The sequence below is a fragment of the Eubalaena glacialis genome, chromosome 17 (genome assembly GCF_028564815.1).
Source record: "Eubalaena glacialis isolate mEubGla1 chromosome 17, mEubGla1.1.hap2.+ XY, whole genome shotgun sequence".
Taxonomy (NCBI): Eukaryota; Metazoa; Chordata; class Mammalia; order Artiodactyla; family Balaenidae; genus Eubalaena; species Eubalaena glacialis.
In genome coordinates this window covers 79,307,591-79,330,929 of record NC_083732.1, presented here as the reverse complement: position 1 = coordinate 79,330,929, position 23,339 = coordinate 79,307,591, and the positions used below count along the sequence as shown (strand labels likewise).

Below are 23,339 nucleotides of genomic sequence, written 5' to 3'. Positions count from 1 at the left end.
AAGGAGACAAATATATTTGTACACCACATTCCCACATAACCTGGAGCAAATAGGTGCTCAGTGAATGTTTATTGAGTAATCCCCATGTCACCTGGGGTCCACTTGATGCTGAAAATCTGGACCCACCCCGTTCCCACTGTGAAGTTCAAATTCCCAGTTTTAGTCAAGTTAGGCTGGGTTATTCCATAACAACAAACATTCCTAAATCTCAACGGCTTAACACAAATGAGAATTACCTCTTACTCATGTGATATGTTCAACCCAGATCAGCAGGGGAATCTGTTCACTATAGCTCCCAGGACTGAAGAGGACAGAGGCTTCTTCTAAACACCTGATTCCTTGGTCATCGCCACAGAGAGAAGTGAACTCTTCTCTGAAAGGATTTGGCTAGAGGATTCTCAAAGGCCCATTTTCTGATTTCTCATAAAGTGCTTGGTTTCCAGTTTGACCAGAACTGCTATGCGAGCAGCTCCTTTAAATATATTTCCGAAGTTAAGTGGAATGGGGAAAAAAGCCTGCATGTGCACTCACAGACACACACACACATGCACACTTGCGACACACATGTGCACATGGGAGGACACACACAACAATCAACAACTGTTTCTGAAATGTCACAAGAGCTTAAAGTCCTGTAGTCATCACTGTCACCCACCAGGTTTCAGAATAGAAGTGATTTCCATGGTGTTCAGCTATCTGGGTTGTCATATTGCCTTAGAGTTAGGATTCAGGGCCATATCCACGTGGGAGTTTTTTCACCTCCACCTAAAATAAAATCTAATTCCACCAGTAGATAGTGATACCGGGCCAGTCACTTAACTTTTCTGAAACTCAGTTTGAAACTAGTAATCAAAACATCAAGACCATAACAACAATAGCAGCAACAGCTTACATCCACTGAACATCTATTTGCATGTATTATCTTACTCAGTTCCTACTCTTACACACACACACACACACACACACACACACACACAAACACAAATCTATTAACTAGTGCTATTATCCTATTTTGCAGAAAAGGCAGCTAAAGCACAGAGAAAAGAAATTAAGTAATGTGCCTAGGGCCGCAATTAAGCCAAGTTGAACCCAGGTCGAACTCCAGAGCTGGGGCTCTTAATTCTAATTTTATACATCAGTGAAAGAGGACAACAGTGCCAAGAATCAATATGTGTGAGTGCATTAAATGGGAATAAGTTTACAGAAGGTTAGTAAAAGGTAAAGAGGAATTCCCCAAGATCGTTATAAACATTTGAAGACGGGAATCATGTTGCATTCAACTGAGTGTTCCTTGGCATACAGTAGATACTAAATAAATGCTTGATGTATGCAGTAAACACCAATTCAGGTGATTCACTTGCCATAACCCAGTAGCCACATGGGGTACTACGGGACCATGCCTACCTGACCAAAGATGGTATTGTTGAGGTAGAAGAATTTGAGTAGGCTGCCAGTCAATCATTTCTCTTTTCTGGGAATAAGAAAGCTGAAAGGAAGATTCCAGAGACTGAGGGGCCTTGGAGCTGAGTTATACCAATGACTGTAATGTGGAAAGAAGATCAATAAAACCTGTTGCCGAAGCCCTCAGAGACTTCCTGGGTTTTATCCTTTCCAAGTTCCACTGTTCATCTCTTCCTTTTACACAGTGAGCCCCCTCAGTTTCCCACCATGAAATCCCACCCTCCCCACTTTTATTGGCTTAAACTACCTGGAGACGTTTTCTATAGTTTGCAGCCAAAAGAACTGTAACTAATACAATTAATTGATATTTACATGGAAAGGTATTATGGACTAAATGTTTGTGTCCCCCCAAGATTCATATGCTGAAGCCCTAACCCCCAATGTGATGGTATTAGTAGTTGGAAACTTTGGGAGGCAATTAGACCATAAAGGTGAAGCCCTCATGAATGGGATTAGTGCCCTTATAAGAAGAGATAAGAAAGATGATACCTCTCTCTGCCATGTAAAGACACAGCAAGAAGGAGGTGGCCTGTAAGCCAGGATCCAACCATGTTGTCACCCTGATCTCAGACATCCCAGTCTACAGAACTGTGAGAAAAAAAAATGTTTTTAAGCAACCCAGACTATGCTATTTTTTTATAGCAGTCCAAACTCACTAAGACAGAAAGATATGAATAACTATGAGAAACTTAGGGGGTAAAAAGATACTTATTAGAGTGGGATGGGAAGGAGAAGAAGTGAAATAACCAGCCCATAGCAGTGTTCCTTGGTCCTTAAATTTTAGAGCACATAAGAATTCTCTAAAGCTGAGGCCAGTTACTACAGCCAGTGGGTTTTTGTAAATAAAGTTTTATTGAAACACAGCCATACCATTCATTGACAATTTACCTGCTGTCTATGACTACTCTCATGCTACAAATGCAGAGGTGTGTAGGTGTGACAGAGCCCATACGGCCAGCAAACCCTAGAATATTTACCATCTTGGCCTTTATAGAAAAACTGTGCCAACTCCTGATCTAAAGCTTAGTAAAAAATGTGCCTTCCTGCCCCTAAGCCCCACAGATTCGGATTCTGTAGGTCTGAGATGACCCTCTGGATTGCCTTTTAACAAGCACCCCAGGTGGTCTGCAGGGTGCAATTTCAGATATAGTGGTGTAGAAGTTAAAATACAAACGTGCTATGGCATCAAGGTTCTTCCTGACTGTGACCCTGCATCATCTCCCACCTCCTCAGCCTTGAACCCTACCACTGCCTGCAGCTCAGGTTCCACTCACTGTACAGCCTGGTCCCGCTGTGCCTTTGACCATGTTGTTACCTCTGCCCACAAGTCCACCTCCACCTCGTCCACTTGGCTGAGTCTGTCTGACCCTTCCAACTTCGACTCAGGCATCGCCTGCTCTGGGAAGCCTTTTCTGACAGCCCTCAATCCATCCTGGAGTGCCTTGTCACCTTAGTCAGTGCCGGTGGTGACTCCACTCCCTACAAGTCACCTCCTGCCATCTTGTATCTAACTTCTTCTCCAGCTGTTATTTTTCTCCCCAAATATAGACACATACATCTCCCTTAATTTCTCCAAAGAACAATTAAGACTTGTGAGGGTTAACAAAACTCTATTGAAAATCAAGTATGACAGAAGGGAGTTAAAATTGATTAAAAAAAAAGAGAGAAAGCTTTGAATCTAAGTCTTACCCCACAGCCTGGCATAGAACAGGAACCCATGACCTGTTGAACGGATGAATGAGTGTGTCCCAGCGCCCCTTGAATCCATGGCCCCTTCTTTCTCAACTTTGCAGCAGTGTTCCTTGGCCCAAGCTTCCCTTCATCAAGTCTTGGTCTTCAAACCCCTTTTTCCCCAAGGGAAATCATTTCTTTCCCCAGCCAGATCAGAATAATCTACAAATATTTAACCTCACATTATTACACAGAACCACCTGACCCTCCTGAACTCCCCGCTCCAGAATAGACAGGAATTTGCTTTATTTTTCAGACAAACGGTGCTTTTAAAGTATTTTTCTTAATAAGACAGAGAGAAAGAGACAGAGGAAGGAGGGGAAGGAGAGAAGGGAAAGAAGAAAGAAAGAAAAAGAAAGAAAGGAAGGAAGGAAGGAAGAAAGAAAGAAAGAAAGAAAGAGAAAGGAAGGAATGGAGGAAGCAGGGAAGGGAGGAAAGGAGAGAGGGAAGGAAGGAGGAAAGGAGAGAGGGAAGGAAGGAGGAAAGGAAAGAGGGGAGGGAAGGAAAAAGAAAGAAAAAAAGATTTTAAAAAAATAGAGAGAAAGGAAGAAGGAGGAGGAGAAGGAGGGAAGAGGGAGGGGGAGGGGAGAGAGAGATAGAGAGAGATTAGTCTTTCTCCAAAAGACGAAGTCTGGCAAAAAGCTGCTGGCAGCTTCATAAGACCACTCTGACCTGTCGCAGACTGAATGCTTACCTGTGCCAGGATTTCACAGTGTCCCATTTGTACCTTTAAGATATCTTTTTGGATACACGTTACTGTATTATCATTCCTAATTTGCAAATAAGGAGGGAAGACAAGTTACATGGTCAAGGGCACAGAGCTGCCTAGGAGAAGTCAGGATTTGAAATCAGATCTGACTTCCAGACTGCGTGTATCCCTCTCAGATGGATTACAGTCCTGTAATGAGTAAACATGGGCCTCAGTCCTGATGGGAAATTCCTTTAACCTCCCTGCAGCTCACCTATGAAATGAAAGGATGTAACGTGAGTCTCTACCATCCCTTCCCATAAGTCAATGGTTTTATTATCACCAAAACATACTGTATTTCTTAGAACGTAAGACACCATTAATTCTAAGACACTCCATTACTTCATGCATCATTAAAAAAGAAAAAAAATCTGGTAATTAAACTATAAAGCAATGCTTTTTACCACTTAGAATTTTAAATAGGTACTTATTGAAAGAGCATTTAAACAGCTAAGTATAGATTTTAACAGATATCACACTTGAAGATACATATATACACACACACACACATATATATGTGTATATATATATATATATATATGAAAATGTAAGTGACATTAATTGGGAAATATATTCCTAAAACTGGTACCATTCTTAAAGTGGTACCACTCTGAATAACTTTTCAACTCAGAGTCATCAGTGTTCTATGCCATCAAGAGCACTGGTGTTGCATCATTTCATTACTTACAAAGGTCTTCTATTGTCTCCTGGATATTCTTCCAAGCTGCTTACCTTCATTCTTCAAGCTTCAATTCAGGTACTTTCTGGATTTTACCAGATGATGTCAACAGAAGATTTTGTAGACAGCCTCATGGAGCTATAACGTCAAAGGGTAGAATTGTGGTCCTTTGTCAGTTTGAGGGCCCGGGACCAATGGCCCTCCTATGTTGGGACCCCCCACTCAGGACCACCTCTCCACCCCAAGTTACCTCACCATGGGAGACTCTCAGATAAATCTGGGTGCAGTGGGGCCTTAAGCTCTGAGCACATGGAGAACCCATAACCAAATCCTGCCTTCCAGCCATCAGCCTCTCCAGAAGCTGAAGCCAAAGAGAGAAGCTTTATTTGTGATGACTTCCTTCTGGGTTCCATAGCCACAATGTCTAGACACTATTTATTGGCAACCCCCCTGGGGTTTGTAAGGAGTACATTCAAGTCTAATTAATCAATCTAATAGCATGCATGGTCATTAAAGAGTAACCATAGCTTTAATGAAGACAAAGGGGCGCCAGATATCACCTTTGATCGTAATTGGGGCTCTTTGCCTCACCCCTCCCTGTTCTTTCCTTTCCTTACCTGGCTGCTCCCAGACCTCACTCATTTTCTATCACCTCCCTATGTCTTTTCTCCTGTGATTTAGTGGCAAGCACAGGACTTCCAAGCTTCTGCTGATACTCAGTCCCATTCCTGAATCATCTAGATCAGTGGTCTAGCCACCTACCCTGAGAAAAATAACCCACCATCTATATACTTGAGTTAATTATTCATGTATTGTTATGGATAAATTATGTCCCCCTTAAATTCATATGTTGAACCCCCAACACCCAATGTGTTAGTATTTGGAGGTGAGGCCTTTGGGAGGTAATTAGGGTGAGATGGAGTCATGAGGGTGGGGCCTTCATGATGGAGAAGAAGAGAGAGAGCACACACAGCAATAAGACAGCCTTCTGCACACCAGGAAGTGGGCCCGCACCAGGAACCGAATCAGCAGGTACCTTGATCTACAGTGAGGAATAAACATCTGTTGTTTAAGCCACCCCATCTATGGTATTTTGTTATGGTAGCCCTAGCAGACTACTCGTATACTTGTAGCTAAAAAATATAACTAATCAATATCCTCCTGGCCTTTGGAAAGAAGTAGAGTCCCAACTCTTCCACAATCCAGATCTGAGTGGGAGAGTTACTCTGGATGCATGCAAATGCATTCAAAACACCTTCCTGAGAAAATAGCACTAAGCCTGATATATAGTAGGTGCTCTAAACATCTGGCCTCATTTTTCCTGGAAAATGGGAAGAAGGTGCCCCAATTAGAACCCAGTGAAACATTCTCAGTGCACTAGGCTCTCCTTTCCTAATGTTGAGGTTTGTTCTGCTCCAGCTCATGGAAAACATAGATTTTTCTCCTAACCTGGCTATCTCTGCTTCTATTGCTTATGTCAGAATCACTAGTCAGGAAGTTACCAGAAGTGGGTCATTTTTCACTCATTTGTTCAAAAACTGTTTGCTAAGCTTCTGCTACATGCCATGAACTGGGGAGAGAGTGGAGAGTAAGGCAGAGACTGGTCCTTGCCGTCAAAGAGCTTTCATTCTAGTCAGAGAAGGTAAAAAACAAGTACACAGACAACTAAATACGATCATTGCAGATGGTAAGGTATCCTATATGGGAAGTAAACAGATATTTGGGGTTGCAAAATTCTGGGAGCAAGTAGCTTAAGTGGAATGGTCAAGGACCACTCCTCTGAGGAAGTGACTTCTGAGTGAGGCCAGAATGAGGCAGGCAAGCAATGATCCAGAAAACCCTCTTGACACAAGAAAACCCTTGGGAACACCAAGCACTGGTGAAGAGCAGCTTGTCCTCTTTGCCTTTCCTTCTTGGCTAGTAATTGAGTTTCAGCACCTATTTGTCTTTCAAAGCCTGGTGCAAATGTCTTCTCCTGGTATCTCCACAATTTATATCCATTTGTCCATCAAGGAATGAATGAATGAATGAATTGCAAGAAGTGCAAAATATTCCAAGTACAACAGGAACCTAGTGAACAAGTTTAAACTAAGTGTTATTATCTCATTTATATGATGCTCCCTACCCCAAGTCACTCATGACTTTATGAAAATAAAAATGATCACTGGAACCATACAAGACTTCTCCTTCCTGTATCTTATGAATTAAAGATAAAGAAATGCTTTTCTGTCATTCTGAGTAGTGTACAACTGAAGGCTGTATTCTTTGTTTTTATGGTTTTGTTTTGGTTTTAGTTTTAAGAAACGTATAGTTTACTGGGGCCCTCAAATAGTGTATCAATTATCTATTGCTGCATAACAAATAATCCCAAAACTTAGGGACTTAAAACAATAAACATTTATTATCTCACAGTTTATGTGGGTCACAAATGTAAGGGCAACTTAACTGGGTGATTCTGGCTTAGGGTCTCTCGTGAGGTTGCAGCCAAGCTTTCAGATGGAGCAGAGCATCTGAAGGCTTGACTCAGGCTGGAATGTTCACTTCCAAGGTGGTTCTCTCAAATGGCCGCTGGAAGAGGCAACAGTCCCTCGCTCACTGTTGATAGGAGGCCTTAGCTTCTCCCCACATGGGCTTCTTTATCGGGCTCCCTGAGTGTCCTCACAACATGGTGGCTGGCTTCCCCAAGAGCAGACAAGGCAAGAGAGGGCAAGACAGAATGATCTAGCCTTAGGAAAGACATACCACCCTTTCTGCTGCACTCTGTTGGTCACACCAAGTAATTCTAACACAGTAGTGGAGGGGGTTATGCAAGGGCATGAACACCAGGAGGTGGGTGATTATTGGGGGTCATCTTGGAATCTGGTCACCACAGACGGGCAAAGAGGAGGTGACTGGATAGGGGTGAGATGGAGATGTATAGTTTGCTAAGGAAAGAGCTGAAAGGGGCTATACTACCATCTCTGTTACCTATCCGAGATCCATTCCCCACATTCTTCTTTGTTTCAGACCCCTTGATCACTGGGGGACCCCGGGTCCTGGCTTAGAGTTAAGCAAGCAATACAGTTCTGGCCAATGAGATATACGTGGAAGTCTTCTATCAAATTCCGGAAAGACTTTGTTCATCTCTGGTAAAAAGAAGGTACTGAGGAGAAACTCTGAGCAATGCTCCTACTTCTGTTTTACCTTTCTATGTGGTGGAAGAGAATGAATGCTCAGAGATGCTATAACCACCTTGTGAATAGGAGGAAAAGGCACTCTTTGTGCTAGAGTGCCAGCACAAAGCCCCTGATAGAATTAACTTCCTGAACAAAAACAGCAAATCTCTACAGCCACAATTCTTGTTGTGAAAGGAAAACAAACTCCTATTTGCTTAAGCCATCCTGATTTGCATTTTGCCATTATTTGTAGCCAAAAGCATTGCTAATTTGTAGAGGCATCTAACCTAGACCTGGGAGGCCAGGAAAAGCTTCTTGAAGAAAGTGACACCCAGGCCAACAGCAGAAGGATGAGTAGAAAGAGGGCTCCAGGCAAAGCGAATAGTAAGTCCATAGATTCAGAGAGAAGAGAGAGAACCCAGTTCTCTGTATAGAACCCAGTTCTATACATTTGGGGAGCTGACAGACTGACAGCAAGACAAGCGGCAGTAGGAGGGGGCCAGAGAGAGAAGCAATAGCCACTCCTAGAGATGTTTGTCTTCCAGTTTAAGGCATATGAGGGCAAAGCAGAGTCATTGCAATGTTCTAAGAAAGACAGTGACATGCTTGGCTTGGGGGAAGGGGCGGTGGGGAATTGCTGATGTCTGGGGGGTATAACGTTTCAGTCACGTAGGATGGGGAGGGGACTTGGGAGATACCTCATATGAGGATGAGCATAGCGTTGACAATTTGTAAACTAGGAAACTGCGGGGAGGGTAAATTTTATGTGTTTTTTTCATAATAAAAAAGAGTGACATGATCATATTTTTAAATTTAGGATGATCGCAGCAGTTGGAGAAATGAGGCAGACTACCATAAGAGAGACATGTTCGTTCTATTGACATCATCTAGGTGAGAGAGGATGGTAGCCAGAAATAAGAAAACAGCAAAGGAAGAGGAGGAAATAAAAGAAAGTTGTGATCTACTTTGTCAGTAGTGAACCGGTCTTGTTTATGGAGTTGGTGGGGGAGGGTGAACTCTTCTATACTGAGCATTTGCTATGTGTGATGCACCGTACCAGGTGCTTTATGTGAATTACCTTTAACCTTCACAAAACCTGGCGAAGTTGTTATTTCCCCCCATATTATGAAAGTTCAAAAATGCTAAATAACTTGAGCAAGCTCACAGAGCTGGCACCTTGTAAAGTCACAACTCAAGAAGGAGTCTTCCTGACTACAAAAGCAACTCATTTCACGAAACCACGACTTCGGGTAAACATAATATTTAACAATTCCAGTAAGGAGCTGAGGACTAGACCAATCACCTCCAAACATTTTTTTTTTTACTTCAATTCGCATTACAAAATCCACGTTAAATGGTGCCCAGTGCATGTCGTGTGTGTATGTGTGTGTTTGTGTGTAGCTCATGCTATTCAAATCTACTTGATTGCTAATTATATAATAAGAGTTTAAATATCAAGTTGGATAGTGAGAAATGCCATATTAAACTGAACTTTGTTTTGTGAAGTTCAAATAATGTAATTCCAAGAGTTTGATAAGGTATTTTTCTGAAATTTTATCAATTTTTTTTCTGTTCTTAACTTCAGAGAGGAAGAATTTGGATGCAAAAGAAAGCCTTTGTATAGAGTAGCAAGATATAATTATCCTTATGATTCTATTCTACTCTTTTATTAATTTATTCTTTAAATGCTAATCGTGACCCACAAAGGTGATTTCACAACCCACGATTTGGTTGGAACCCACAGTGCAAAAAAACCACTAATCAGGAGGAAGGGTGAGTCTCATCCATTTTATATATGTGGATCATATGCTGAGATATGAATTTATGAGATTTGCTTTTGTGCACTCCCCTTTTCCCTTTCCTTCATGCAAGCCTTCTACAAATCACTTCCAGAAAGGATGAACAGAAAACAAAAGTAGTCTTTCCATCTTTCCATCTTTTGTTTTTATAAAAAAATAATTCCCAAAGAGAACAGGAAAAGTCAGATGGGCTTGGAAGAAACATAAAGCAAGGATTCTCACCAGACTAAAGGAGATACTCCCACACTGGGTCAGAAGGAGAGAAAGGAAGAGACAGAAAGACAGAGAGACAGATAGAAACACACACAGAGAGAGAGAGAGAGAGAGAGCTATTGCGTGCTAAATAACGGCTTCCCAGGGGTGTCCTAGAGAGGATCCAGCACCCTAAAGAGGAGGGGCAACGTGTTATGTCAAGCACATGGGCCCGTAAGCAGACCTGTGAAGGCTCTCCTGTCTTCGTTCAAAGGAAGCAATGCACATGCTGCTGGTCCCATAGGGACCGTGTGATGTGGACAAAAGACTGACTGCCTCAGTGGTGACCTTTATGAATAGACAGCCAAAGACCAGAGGGCATGCATGTTTATGGATGCATACCCTCCTCCCTGCCCCCGCCCCTGCCACACACACACCTGGGTACTACATAAGAGCCTGGAACTATGGCATCTTCCTGGGAGTAGGAGGGTACAGATGAAAGCCTCAAGAAGGATGCAAGTTAAATGTCTCACAGACTGGGTGAAAACAGAAATACATTGATTTTTGAAAGGTGAGGCGATATGTTTCTTTCACACTTAATCAATGGATTGAGATTCATATACACAACTACATAAATGCATATAGATTTACTTATGTTATCTATAAACTTTTAGCCTAAATATTCTACATAGATCCCAAAGATCTCCAGGAGGGTATGAGTAATGGAGTGAAATATTTTAAAAAATAAGAAGTTTGTGGTATTAAAATAAGAATCAGGTAGATTTTTAAAAGAGAGAGAGAGAGAGAATAGGGGAAAACGATCTGCTTTGTTTCCCACTGTCTGATCATTTTGCCCTAAGACTTCTTAAGTGTGTCAAATTAAAAAGCAGGTATTAAACCATGGCCAAAAGAAGGTTTGGTAATGGGGGTGAACTAGCTGGAAACCCTCTTACTCTTTGTTTTGTTACTACTTCTTTTAGGTCACTTCTTAATAGTTTCTCCAATGAGCTGTATGTGTGTGTCTTCTTATTATCATTTCAGTAAGTGAAGGCTTCATAAGTGATATCACAGTAAACTCATACTCTAGTTAAACCAGAGACAAGGGAATCATCTTTTAAGAAGAAAACAGTGTTTAAGTCTGTCTCCCTTGAAGATTTCTTCCTCTGACTTGCCTAACTGATGAATTCCGCATATAAATACGTTGTCTCAGAATTGCTTTCCCACTGATGAGACTCTCTTCTTTCAGGCACCAGAATCCAATTTAAACTAGTTCCCGCGAAGATCCAAAATGTATACAAAATTTTCCGTCTCTTACATTTTACAATGCAAAGAAAATACATGACGGGAGTAAAATAGACATTTCATTTTTTCTACTGTATTTGTGCTGCATTCCAGATGAAGTGTGAGTGCAAAGGTTTTCATTCATAGACCATTTCCATGTATAAGCCTTATTTACTTTAGACATTGACTTTCCCTGGAGTTCCTTCAAAGCAGTCAATGCCTTTGATACTTGGTAAGAGCAGTGCTTCCAGGCAAGACAGGCATATCCTTTTCAACGCCCCCGCTCCCCCCGCAGCTTTGTTGAGGTATAATTGAAAATAAAAATTGTATACATTTAAGATGTACAACTTGATGTTTTGATATACAATATGAGTTTATCACAATCAAGTAATTAACATATGTATCACCACATATAGTTACCATTTTCTTTGTTTTTTTCCTGTGTGTGTGTGTGTGTGTGTGTGTGTGTGTATGAGAGAGAGAGCGGGAGAGAGAGAGAGAGAGAGAGAGGACATTTAAGATCTATCTTCTTAGAAAATTTCATGTACTTTTCCTTTAAGGACTTCCAGCTTTGGAAGCTGCCTTGTCATAAACACCCTCCTTCCCTTTGGAAACAGGAGCTCTCTGGTTTCAAGTCCCCTTCCTGAACTGAGTCCATCTTTTCTTTTACATGTGAATATTTTATATGTCTTCAGTGAGTGTTAGGGTTTCTATGGGTATTTTGCAAAGGCCAGAGCTCTTATAAAATTTAAATTCATGTATTAATACAGTTAGCCTAGAAAGTCAAAGAGGCTTTTGAGAGAAACAAATTCCCCTTCTTAAATATATCTACTATAAGTGTGGCCAATGGTATGCAGCAACATCATAAAACAAATATGTTATTTTCCAATGGGCCAGGAGGATGTTTTGCCACTTCCACCCTCAGCCAAATGAAGTAGAGTGCAACGATTAATTATTTTGGTTAAATCCAATATGTGAAAAATCTGCTTTTCCACAAACTAGAAATAATGTCAATGGCTTGAACTGAGCAAAACCTAACAGACCCTGTAACCAAACAAGAATTGGTTCTGCTACCTCATCCATTTGGAGTCATCCTACTAGACTTCTCAAAGCCCAAACATCTTAGAAGTCTCTTGTTTAATTTGCATTTGGAAAGTCAAAATATATTTCACATGTTCTTGTCTATCAGTCTTATTTAGGTGAAATGTGTTGACTGCCTGTGGTAGCATTTTTATTGAGCACATGGAAGCCAGATTTATACAATCTAAATTTAATTGCTGGAATTTTGCTATCGATGAGATCCTGGGCAAGTTCCTTAACCACATGGTGCCTCAGTGCCCTAGTCAGTAAAATGGGAATAATAAAAGATAGAGAAGGCTCTAACTCAGAGAACTGATGGGATGATTAAATGAAACGGTTGTAAAGATGGTTGTAAAGGGAAAAGTATGCCATCAATTATTGCTAATCTTATTATTATCTCTATGTACACTATAGTTGCTAGAAACTAAGGGATATGGACCCAAGGAAAATCAATTTTCCCCTTCAATGAGCTCACCACTTCATGGGGAGAGGTGAGAGAAAAATGGGTAAGCCAATGGGGTAGAGCCAGTGCCTGTAGTAAGAGCCATACTGGAGGAACCAGAACAGACTTTTGAACAACAGAAAAGGAAACCATTAATTCTCACTGGGAATATCAGGAAAGCCTTCGCTCAGAGACAACATTGCTCAGGCTTTGATGGATCAAGTGAGTCGTGTTTTCAGGGAGGGAAATGGGGAGAATAGAGGGAAATTCCAAGAGGAGGGAACTGTGTACAAAAAGACATTGAGTTGGCAAAATACTGTCCCTGGAACGTAGTCAAGACCCAGCCATAATAAATATGCAAGGAATTAAGTGAACTTAATTCACTTAATTAAGGTCCATGAGAGGACCATGAATGAGAGGTCCATTATAGCCTCAAAGCAGTGTGTTGACTTCTCTTGTTTTAAGTGATAATCATTTGGTGGTTTGCAGATTCCCAAAAGCCTCTTGATATGTGTACTGAGCCAATGCTGTCATTCAAAAACAGAACTTGGGGGGGTCTGAATGGCACTGTGTCATCGCAACAAGAAGAATAACATTTGAATCTAATTGTGTCATCTATGCTCTTATTTTCAAACAACATGCCCTAACACCCCTACAGCAAAGGAACTTTCATAGGAGTCAGTACACCAGATGCAATGTTTTCTCCCTGATATGTTAGTTTCAACCTCTGAGTTCAGGAAATTCTTTGAGCGTCTTTCTGTAGCATGCTATGCTCATTCATCAGCCTGAGTCATTTTATCTGATTGGGTCCAATCTCCCCCTCCTTGGCAAGCCTCCTTTTGCTGCTGAATAAATCATCCTGGGATATGTCCAGGAGGAAGATTTTCATAGGAAAGTTCCATCTGCATTCAACCCCTCATTTATTCAGGCTGAGCTCTCAGGCTCCCAAGGAGAAAGAATTGAGAAAATAAAAAGGTGTCTTCCACTGCCAAGTTTACTAATATGCTCATTAGCACAGATGACTTGGGGCTATGCCTGCAGATCAGGACACAGCTCCCCACACATCCTGGCATAGGGTCTGCAGGAACCAGCCTCCCTCCCCCACCCAGCCCTCTGCCCTATTTGGACTCCCTGCCTCAAGTCAAGACATTGATTACCCACCCTAGAGTTTCAGGAGAGCTGGCCAGGCAGAGTCCAAGGAATTTAGGAAGGGAGAAGCAAGTAGCATTTCTTTCTCAAGGATGTAATGCCTGGGATTATTTCATTAAGGTCTAGATAACTGCAAAACCGAGTTTTGGGGGAAGCGCTTTGCCCTTAAGTTCCAGCCCCATGGAATAGTCCACCTATTCTGGGATACCTTTACTTTGTTAACAAATTAATTCATCTACAAACTGGGTTAAAGATAGAATCGAACTTCTTTCAAAACTGAGCACTTAATTTTGTTTCCTTTCTTGAGTGGTGTAGTTGTAGAGTGCAACTCTAAGGCACTAGGATTAAAGGAGTCTTTTCCAGGGTGTGTATGACATCCCAGAAATCTACTGTTAAGCGAGATCGGGGAAAATGTTGAGTCTTCTTTCTACTTTTGGGGGGATTCTATGTGCAAGGCAGCTGACCAGTTCTGGGTTTAAACTGAAACCCGTGTGTGTGGAAAAGAAAGACTTAAAAAGGAAATAATGCAACTCGTGTTTCTGGGACACGGCGGACACAAATAACCCTGGAGATGGTGTGTGCCTCTGAGGAGGGAGATCGGGAAAGACATTCTTGCCCAGGGCAAGCAAAGGGAGGGGAGTTTCTCCTAGGGAAAACAGGGGAAATCGTCCGCTCAGGGGGGCCTGAGGGAACGGCGAGGCGGTCTTTGGTGCTTTCAAGGGAAGCCATGGGGAGCCGCGAAAGCGCCCAGGGCCTGACGTCATTGGCCATCAGCTGACTGTGCTCAGGGCCAGGGCTCCACCGGCTGAAGCCGCAGTCCCACCGTGGCTCCGCCACATGCAAACGGGCTCGGGACTGCGGCGCGCCCGGCGGACCCGGCGCCCGGAGCCCCTGCTCGGCCCGGCGCGGGCGCACACACCACGTGCCCACCGTGTTGCGCCTGGATCTGCCCCGAGCTCCGCCAGGGGCTTTGTCCGCAACTGCTCGCCGGAGCTCGGCGGGCGGGAAACCGGGCTCGAGAGGGCGGCTGGGAATGCCTTTCCCACTCCCTCCGTCCTCGACCCCTACTGTAAGCGGGGAGAAACTTGGCCCTCCGATGGCCCTCGCATTCTAATGCCTCGCGCTCTCCATCCCTCCGGATTGGTGTAGTAAAGAGACTCCCTCAGGAAGCCGCCGGCCTCTGCAATTGTGGCTTCTTGGGGGTATTTTGCTTTTAGCCCGCAAGTTGGCTTTGCCAAAAGACGCCCCAGTGGGGAGAGCGTAAAGGAGACCCTCTATGCCTTCGCGCTGGGCTCTCGGAGTCCGTGGGCAAAGCGGCCTACGAGTCCTGGCTCCGCACCTGCGGAGGACCAGAGCCAGTGTCTAAAAAAGAACAGCGGAGGAACCGGCCAGCGCGGCCAGCTGGAGCGCTGCATCTCCGCGCCGGGGGCTGGTCGGGGGCGCCCGCCCCGCCTGCCCCAACCCCACCGTCCTCTCCCACGCGGGTCTGCGCGCGCCGCTGCCTTGAAGACCTGGGGCGTCCTGACCAGATCTGGGCGCCAGGTCCACGCCACCACCGCCACTCCGCCCCCGCCCCGTTCCGGGGGCGTGGCTTGGCGTGGGGGCGGGTCTAAGTCTCCTCTGGTGTCCAACCGCTCAGACAGGTCTCCAAATTCTTCCCTGTCGCCCGGCGCCCGCAGCGCGCTTCAGAGCGCCAGGTTGGCACGCGGCGCTCCCCTGGACCCGGCGGCGACTCAGGCGACTTCCCCGCGGCCTCGGGCCTCCCTTCTCGCCCAAACCTCACACCCGCCGCACCCACCAAGCTACGGTTCTTAGCCTCAGCCATCTGCACCAGTGGCTTCTCCTCGTCCTCGGAGCTGTTGGCTTTGGAGCCCTCCCCACTTTTTTCCTGCCCTCGCCTCCTGCTCCTCCCAGCTCCGGGCCAAAGGGATTCCAACGAGCGAAGTGAAGGGGGTGAGAATCTTGTGCTGCGACCCCTCGGAAGCACAGCTGGAAAGGCTGACTTCGTCTTGTAGCCGCGACTGGGACCCTGAGGCCCTCCCCCTTCCCCGAGGGATGCGTCGGGCCAGAACCAGCGCTGCGCTGTCAGTCTTCCCTCAGGAAGTGGAGACAGCCAGAAATGAACGCGGGAGGGAGCCTCAGCACACCCGCACTTCCAAATTAACTGTTTGGTGACTTGTTAGCGCTGAGGCTACCACCTCGCCAATCCTCCCGCTGGGCACCCGCCACCTCACTGTCCCCCACTCCTCCCCCTTCATTACCCCCGCCCCCAGCTCCGCCCCGCCTCCCCATCCCGGCGCAATGGAGTTCTCCGAACGACTCTGTTCCAGCCAGAGCGGCTAACTTCGCACCCATCTGCGCTGCCGGTCACCCCCGACCAACCCCCCCTGCAGCCGCCGAGTCGTGGGCGTCCCGAGCCCAGTGCCGCAGCCAGGACCCGCCCGGCGCGCAGCTGAAGCACGGAGCCCAGGCGCCTGGGCGCCTCTTGGAGAGCAAAGGCAACGCCAAGACGCTGAGCCGAGACCCAGCTAGGAAGCCAGAGGCCGGGAAGGGGGCTGCGTGGCTCAGAGCGCCGCGGCTTCTGCGGACAAATAGCCCCCGCTGCCACGCACCCAAGCTGCGCGGGCTGGCGGGAGGGCGACGCGCGAGGACGCAGGGGTCTGCGGCGGTCTTCCAGGCGCCCTTTGGCCCGGGGCGCACTATGACCTGATGTGCGGGGACCTCCTGCCCAGGGCGGCTGGGGATAGAAGGGCTCGCCGCCAAGCTCCCACCAGGCCGCCTTTGGGTCTTTCGGGACCCCCTCCCGCCGCGGCCTCCCGCAGGTTCTGCGCCTCCCTCCCAGCGGCCCGGCGCCATGGAGCTCTCCGATGTGCGCTGCCTTAGCGGCAGCGAGGAGCTCTACACCATCCACCCGACGCCCCCGGCCGGCGACGGCGGGAGCGGCTCCCGGCCGCAGCGGCTGCTGTGGCAAACGGCGGTGCGGCACATCACCGAGCAGCGCTTCGTTCACGGGCACCGGGGCAGCGGCGGCGGGAGTGGAAGCTCCAGCAAAGCCTCGGACCCTGTGGGCGGCGGCCCCAACCACCACGCGTCGCAGCTGGCCGGCGACTCGGCGCTGCCCCTCTACGCGCTGGGCCCCGGGGAGAGAGCGCACAGCCCCGGCTGCACCAAAGTCTTCCCGGAACGCAGCGGCAGCGGCGGCGGCGGCGGCGCGGGCGACCTGGGCTTCCTGCACCTTGACTGCGCCCCGAGCAACTCGGATTTCTTCCTCAAGGGGGGCTATAGCTACCGAGGGGTCATTTTCCCCACCCTGCGCAACTCCTTCAAGTCCCGGGATCTGGAGCGCCTGTACCAGCGCTATTTCCTGGGCCAGAGGCGCAAATCGGAGGTGGTGATGAACGTGCTGGACGTGCTGACCAAACTCACCCTCTTGGTTCTCCACTTGAGCCTGGCCTCGGCCCCCATGGACCCGCTCAAGGGCATCCTGCTGGGCTTCTTCACGGGCATAGAGGTGGTGATCTGCGCCTTGGTGGTGGTCAGGAAGGACACCACCTCGCACACCTACCTGCAGTACAGCGGCGTGGTCACCTGGGTGGCCATGACCACCCAGATCTTAGCAGCAGGTCTGGGCTATGGGCTCCTGGGAGACGGCATTGGCTACGTGCTCTTCACACTCTTCGCCACCTACAGCATGCTGCCTCTGCCGCTCACCTGGGCCATCCTGGCGGGCCTGGGCACGTCGTTACTGCAGGTGGTCCTCCAGGGGGTCATCCCCAGGCTGGCGGTCATTTCCATCAACCAGGTAACTCCTGCCTTCCTTGCACGTCCCCTGACTCCCCGGGGTTCTTTAGAAATCGCTTTTCTAAGAGGCAGGTTTGCCTCTCTCCCTGTGAGTCCCCTCCCCCAGCCCGGCACAGTGCTTTGCACCTAGGAGGTCCTGGGAGTTCGTGGGATGCTGTTGCTCTAGAGGAACTGGAACTAAATGATCGCTAAAGTTTCTATCATCTCTACCTTTCTACTCTGATTCTGTGAGTAATTCTCTGACATCAGCTAAGAAGTAGTCTTCTTTTTGCTCCTCACACATCCCCCAGGAGCTGCAGTCAGTCTCTGGAGCAGGAGACAGAAAGGGGGGAGGAGCACCCCGATTTAGAAGGTGACCCATTCCTTAACAGCTTTACTCATGAGAGTTACAGCAGGGTGTCCTAAGGGACTCTGGGATTCAGAGTTGGGTTTCTCTGTGTCTTTGCGCCACAAATCCTCAGTTCTCGAAGGAATCAACATTTGTCAAACGCGTACTGATTGCTGGTGCTGGGTACCCTACTTAAGCTATCTCACGCAGTCCTTCAGACAAGCCTGTGACACACGTTTTTTTTCTTTATTGCCTTGGGGATCTAAGGTGCAATCTTCCCTTGCTACAGGATCCAACCCCAATGCTTTGAATAAATCAACCTCAGGACTTTTGGGGCTGGTGGAGAGGGGGAGCATGTCATTGGCAAAGAATGCAAGTTTTGCTTAATTGAAAAGGGGCATTTTGATATAGATGGTTTGAAATATTTAGGTAGAACCTGACTCTTTAGGTCGCTTTCTCCTTTCTCCCCCTTTCTTCCTATCTTTCCCCATTAAAAATGGATGTGTTTCTGTGAACAAGTTCTCATTGTCTGTGAATGAGGAGTTAGATGATGACTCTATTGTTTAAATTCATTGAAATCAATTGATAATTAATGTTCTGGCACTTTCTTGGCCAAATGTCTGGTAGGTAACAAGAGAGTGAATGAGGGTAACAAGAGAGTTTTATGGGAACTTCTCCATAAAAATGAGGGAAATGTATCAGCTGGAGTGTTTTCAAGTAAATAGCTGATGAGAGGTGCTTGGCCATCAGAGGCTTCTCTTGCAGTCTGGTTTGAATAGATGGTTCTTAGGATAAACACGTACAACACCTATGAAAACTGCTCATGACTTTTAGAGCGCTGGTACCGTCAGAGTGCCTTACCCGTCGTTGACCTTCTGGACTCCTAGTTGATTTGGGAATCTCTCTCTTCTCGGATGGTCTATATCCATTTGCTTAGGTTACTTATCTAGTTGGCCACTTTTATGGTGCTTTTTGAAGTCTCCCTGGGTAGAGCAAAGAGCATATAAAGTACGTGGCTATGATCATCAGGCATGAAATGGGGGGATGAGAGCCTCCTTAAGTAAGGTCTGACCCGTTGAATTTTTCTTATTAAAAGCAATAATGAGGGACTTCCCTGGTGGTGTAGTGGTTAAGAATCCGCCTGCCAATGCAGGGGACACGAGTTCGATCCTTGGTCCGGGAAGATCCCACATGCCGCGGAGCAAATAAGCCCGTGCGCCACAACTACTGAGGCTGTGCTGTAGAGCCCGCGAGCCACAACTATTGAAGCCCACACACCTAGAGCCTGTGCTCTGCAACAAGAGAAGCCACCACAGTGAGAAGCCCGGGCATGGCAACAAAGAGTAGCCCCTGCTCGCCGCAACTAGAGAAAGCCCGCATGCAGCAACGAAGACCCAGTGCAGCCAAAAGTAAATAAATAAAATAAATAAATTTATAAAAGAAAAAAGGATTTAAAAAACCATAATGTTTTCTCAGAATCATCATGAACCTTTAATACCCACATATGATGAAGTCTCAATTTGGGATTATATAAAATTATATTTTAACTGTGTTCCTGAATCTTGTTTACACGTGGATTTGAACCCGAGTGTCCTCTGAATCTCTCCCTTTCTTCCAATTTCTCTCCTTCTATTTTGCATTTTCTTTATTATGTACCTAGACATCAGCTGACCCTCTTGCTCCTTTTCCCTTTTTCCCTTTCTCATCTTTTCTGTCTCCTTCTCCTCCTTCCTTCCCCTTCTCTTCTCTCACTATGAGTCGTTTTCATAATATATCATAGCTATCTTGACCATTTGCAGAAAATTCCATTTGTCATAACCCACTGCTTCTCATGCAGTAGCCTTCCTTGGTACACATTATTAAAAGACTTTGTCAAGTAACTTTGGAATAGTATTTAGAATAACATCCTAAGTAGCAAATTATGAATATTTTCAAAGTCCTAAGTATAGAGACGCTTTTCTTGCCAAATGAATCCAGAAAGTAAATTTTGGCTCCATATTTGTTTTATGCTCCACTCAAATACTACCAGATGGTAGAAGATTAAAAATAATCCTCAAATGCCTTCCTACTCCCACCGCATCATAAACAATCCTTTAGCATGAAAACCAGGGTCCTGGTGTATGTATACCAAGCTCATTCAACTTTCTGTTTGGGTAGGAAATGCAGATGAACTATCTTTTCATAAGGTGTCACCTTTTGCCGGACTCTGAAAGAACAAGCAGAGCGCTTTCCTCTGATTTTAGGTGCTGAAAGAACCTTTGTGGCTTTGGCCACAAAACGTTTTCCTTTGGCGCCCTCTAGAGGTTCAAGTGTCTTTCCTAGACCTTGTAGGTGGATAAAGTAGAGAATCGCTTTAAAAAAAAAAGAATCTGTGATTTTTTTAATCAGTATTGTTTGGTTTTCCCTGTTTGGTGATATACAAGGCATACTTAACACCTGCTAACGACCTTGTTTAGAAACTGGAATAAAATCCTAACTCCTTACCGTGGCCTACTGGATCCTCTATAAGTTGGTGTTGCTTCTCTCGCTAATTATATTTCTGTCTCTTCTACTCCTCAGCCTCCAAATATACTCTCTATTTTCCTGTCTTTCAAATATCCCAAGCTCTTTCCCATTTCTTAGGCTTTGTGACTGCTGCCTAGAACAATTTTTGCCAGGTCTTCATATGACTGACGCATTCTCATTATTCCAGACTCAGTTCAAATGCCGCTCCCTAGTACATGACGTGTCTTATTTTCTCCAGAACACATATACCATCTGAAATTATCTGATTGGTTTATATTTATTGGGTTTCTTCCCCCAGCCCCACACCCTCACAAGAATGTAAACACCGTGTAAGAGCAAAGACGTTGTCTATCGTGTTTATCCTTTTATCCTCAGCACCTAGAAAAATGCCAGGCACGTGGCACTTAATCACTGAATGAACAAGAGTACTCATTGCATAAGCAATATTATAAAATAGCCAAGTCCCCTGATGTTGTGTTGGTGAAAGCTTTCTACACACATACACACACACGTTAAATGTGTGTAAAGCAGTCTTTTACACGTAAACACCTTCAGAGAAATCAAAGCACAGTAATAATTCTCTACATTTGTACAATATTTTACTTGTAACCAAGAGCCTTTACATACATGATCACATCTAGTGATGACAAACTGATGGTATCATCCTTCACTTTTATTTCAGAGAAGAAATGGCAGATTCTTAGAAACTTTAAAGGGACCTCCCAAAGATGATGAGCCTGAGAAGTGGTGAGGTCAGGATTCAGAGCCTAGCTCAATGCCAGTCACTCTTCAGAAACCTTTCAGAGGGTATCCTTCTAAAAACATAAGCATTTGAAATGACTCAAGAGCGAGAGGTACCTGTTTCACTACTCAGGAGAGCGATACCCCATATAGCCCACGAATTAACATTTAATGAAAAAGCCAAAGGGCAGTCATAAGGGGAAAGTGATTGAATTGCTGGGAATAGGCTCTTTGTAGCTAGCTCATTGTCTTGCTCAGTGGGATATAAATTTGTCAACTGAAGGCCATCAACACTGGCATATCTTCTTTCTCTACATTAAGCTTGATTGCCATTAAGAGGATGGCTCATGTTTAACTTAACATTTTCAAGAAGCAGGAAGCTAGAATGAGGAGACAGTAAACACACCTCGGCAGCTGTTGCACTTCACTGAAAATGCCATTTTCAAAAGGAACAAATGAGCTGATGATTGCCTTCTCTAACCCAAGCTTGAGAATCGGCTACTCCTCTTTCCCTCTGGAAGAAAATTATATCTGTGGCTTGACAGGGTAACAACCAAGCTGCAGGTCTCTGCAGATACCCTGTACGAAGAGAGAACGCCCTGTATTCATTTATCTATCAATCACGTGCTTTCCACTGTGGATACGAGGTAGAACCTTAAAAGGGCCAACCAGGAGGTTCCTTGCTATCAGCAAAGAAACGGTTTCTGTTTTCTCCACTCAGTGAACAGTTAGACGAAAGTCGTGAACTTCCCACCCAAAGAGGTTCTTGTCCAGGGCAGATGTGATCCCCGTGTATTTTCTAGATCTAAGTGGCACTGGAAATACTGAGGAACCCTCAGAAAGTTCAAAGCCCAATTCAAAGGATTCCTTTTCCTTTCCCCCTGAGAAAGTTCAGCTACAGGTAGTACTAGGGCTGTAGGTATTCCTTCCTTGGGGAGCCTCACCCATTTCAAGTTAAATCAGCTTCATGATGTGATTCAAGCCACAGATAGTAGCGCCTTTGTCCAGATTCTCTCTACGACACAGAATTTTCCACCTCTTAAACAAATTGTTTCTCTTGCCAGTTCAATTTACCCATCTGAAAATTCATTACAAAATGACATTATGTGTATAAATAAAATATTAATGATAAGGTTGTATTTGGTAGGTTCTCTCACCAGGGAGATACATTCTAAGCTCTGTTGCTGTAGTTAGCATTTGATTCTATTTTAATTGCTGGTGACAATAATATGAGCTACCTAACTTTTGAAATTCATCTCATTCTCATTCTTCAGCTCATTAGTGATAAGATGATGAAGATCATTTAGATATTGGAAAACTGAGGCAGCAGTATTTAACTACAAAGATTGCTGCATTATGCTTCCCTCTTGGGGATTCTAAAATGTCACAGCTAGTGGCTAATTAGCTCTCTGTACCTCTTGGTGAGGCATATAAGCAGAAGTGTCAGAATGGAGGTGATTTCTCCAAGATAGCTCTATGAGCAAAGGCAGCCAGGTATGCAAATCCAGGTGAGTTAGTGCTCAAGGTCATGCTGTCAGATTTGAATTTCTCAAGCAGCCTTTTCTTCCTTGTCTTACACACATCCAGCGAAACAGAAAAGGCTAGAGCCAGAAGAATGCTAATTAAATCATGATCATTAAACTTGATTAATAACGAGGGATTTTTAGCTTGCCATTTGGCCTTTAAAAAATCCTTTTGGGGAAAATGCATCGTTTATACCAGGTAAGAGAGTGGTGTATGGTATGAGCAGGTGGGGGTCTGGAGAGAAGTAGGCTTTGCATGTGCTTTAACATGCATTTCTGATCATTTAAATGAAGGGTTGACTTCACAGTAAAGTCAAAGTGAGTATAATGGAATTACCAACATCTCTCTCCCCATGTGTTAAATATAAACATATGCATGTATTATATGTCCTTTGTCTAAGTCTGCTGACTCGAATCAAATAAAAGGAATCTTATGACTATTTAATGTACAGCAAATGACATGTAATTTAAATCATCTCAATTTGGTATTTGATATCAAGGTAGATACTTCAGGAAACACAAATATTCATTAAATGAGTGTAACTGGGGTCCTATTTAACGCACCTCACTAGTTATGATGTGCATTTTTTAAAACCACAAATACCTCCCATTTCTGTACATTTTCCTTTGGCAAATTCATATAGGCTTTAAAAAAAATAATTGCAACATCCCAGCCTGTCTGAGAAAATGACTTTCAAAAGCAGATCTGAGTGTCAACATTCCC

The 23,339-nt window shown here is 45.0% G+C and overlaps 1 protein-coding gene across 1 annotated transcript in view; it reads left to right on the top strand.

The window, feature by feature from the left end:
• The first annotated feature begins 16,060 nt into the window (after positions 1-16,060).
• ADCY8 (adenylate cyclase 8) overlaps positions 16,061-23,339 on the top strand; it is a 230,879-nt gene continuing 223,600 nt past the window's right edge. The window contains exon 1 of the mRNA XM_061172242.1: positions 16,061-17,519. Coding sequence (XP_061028225.1) covers positions 16,572-17,519 — 948 coding nt within the window. The 5' untranslated portion in view covers positions 16,061-16,571. The remainder of the gene's footprint in view (positions 17,520-23,339) is intronic.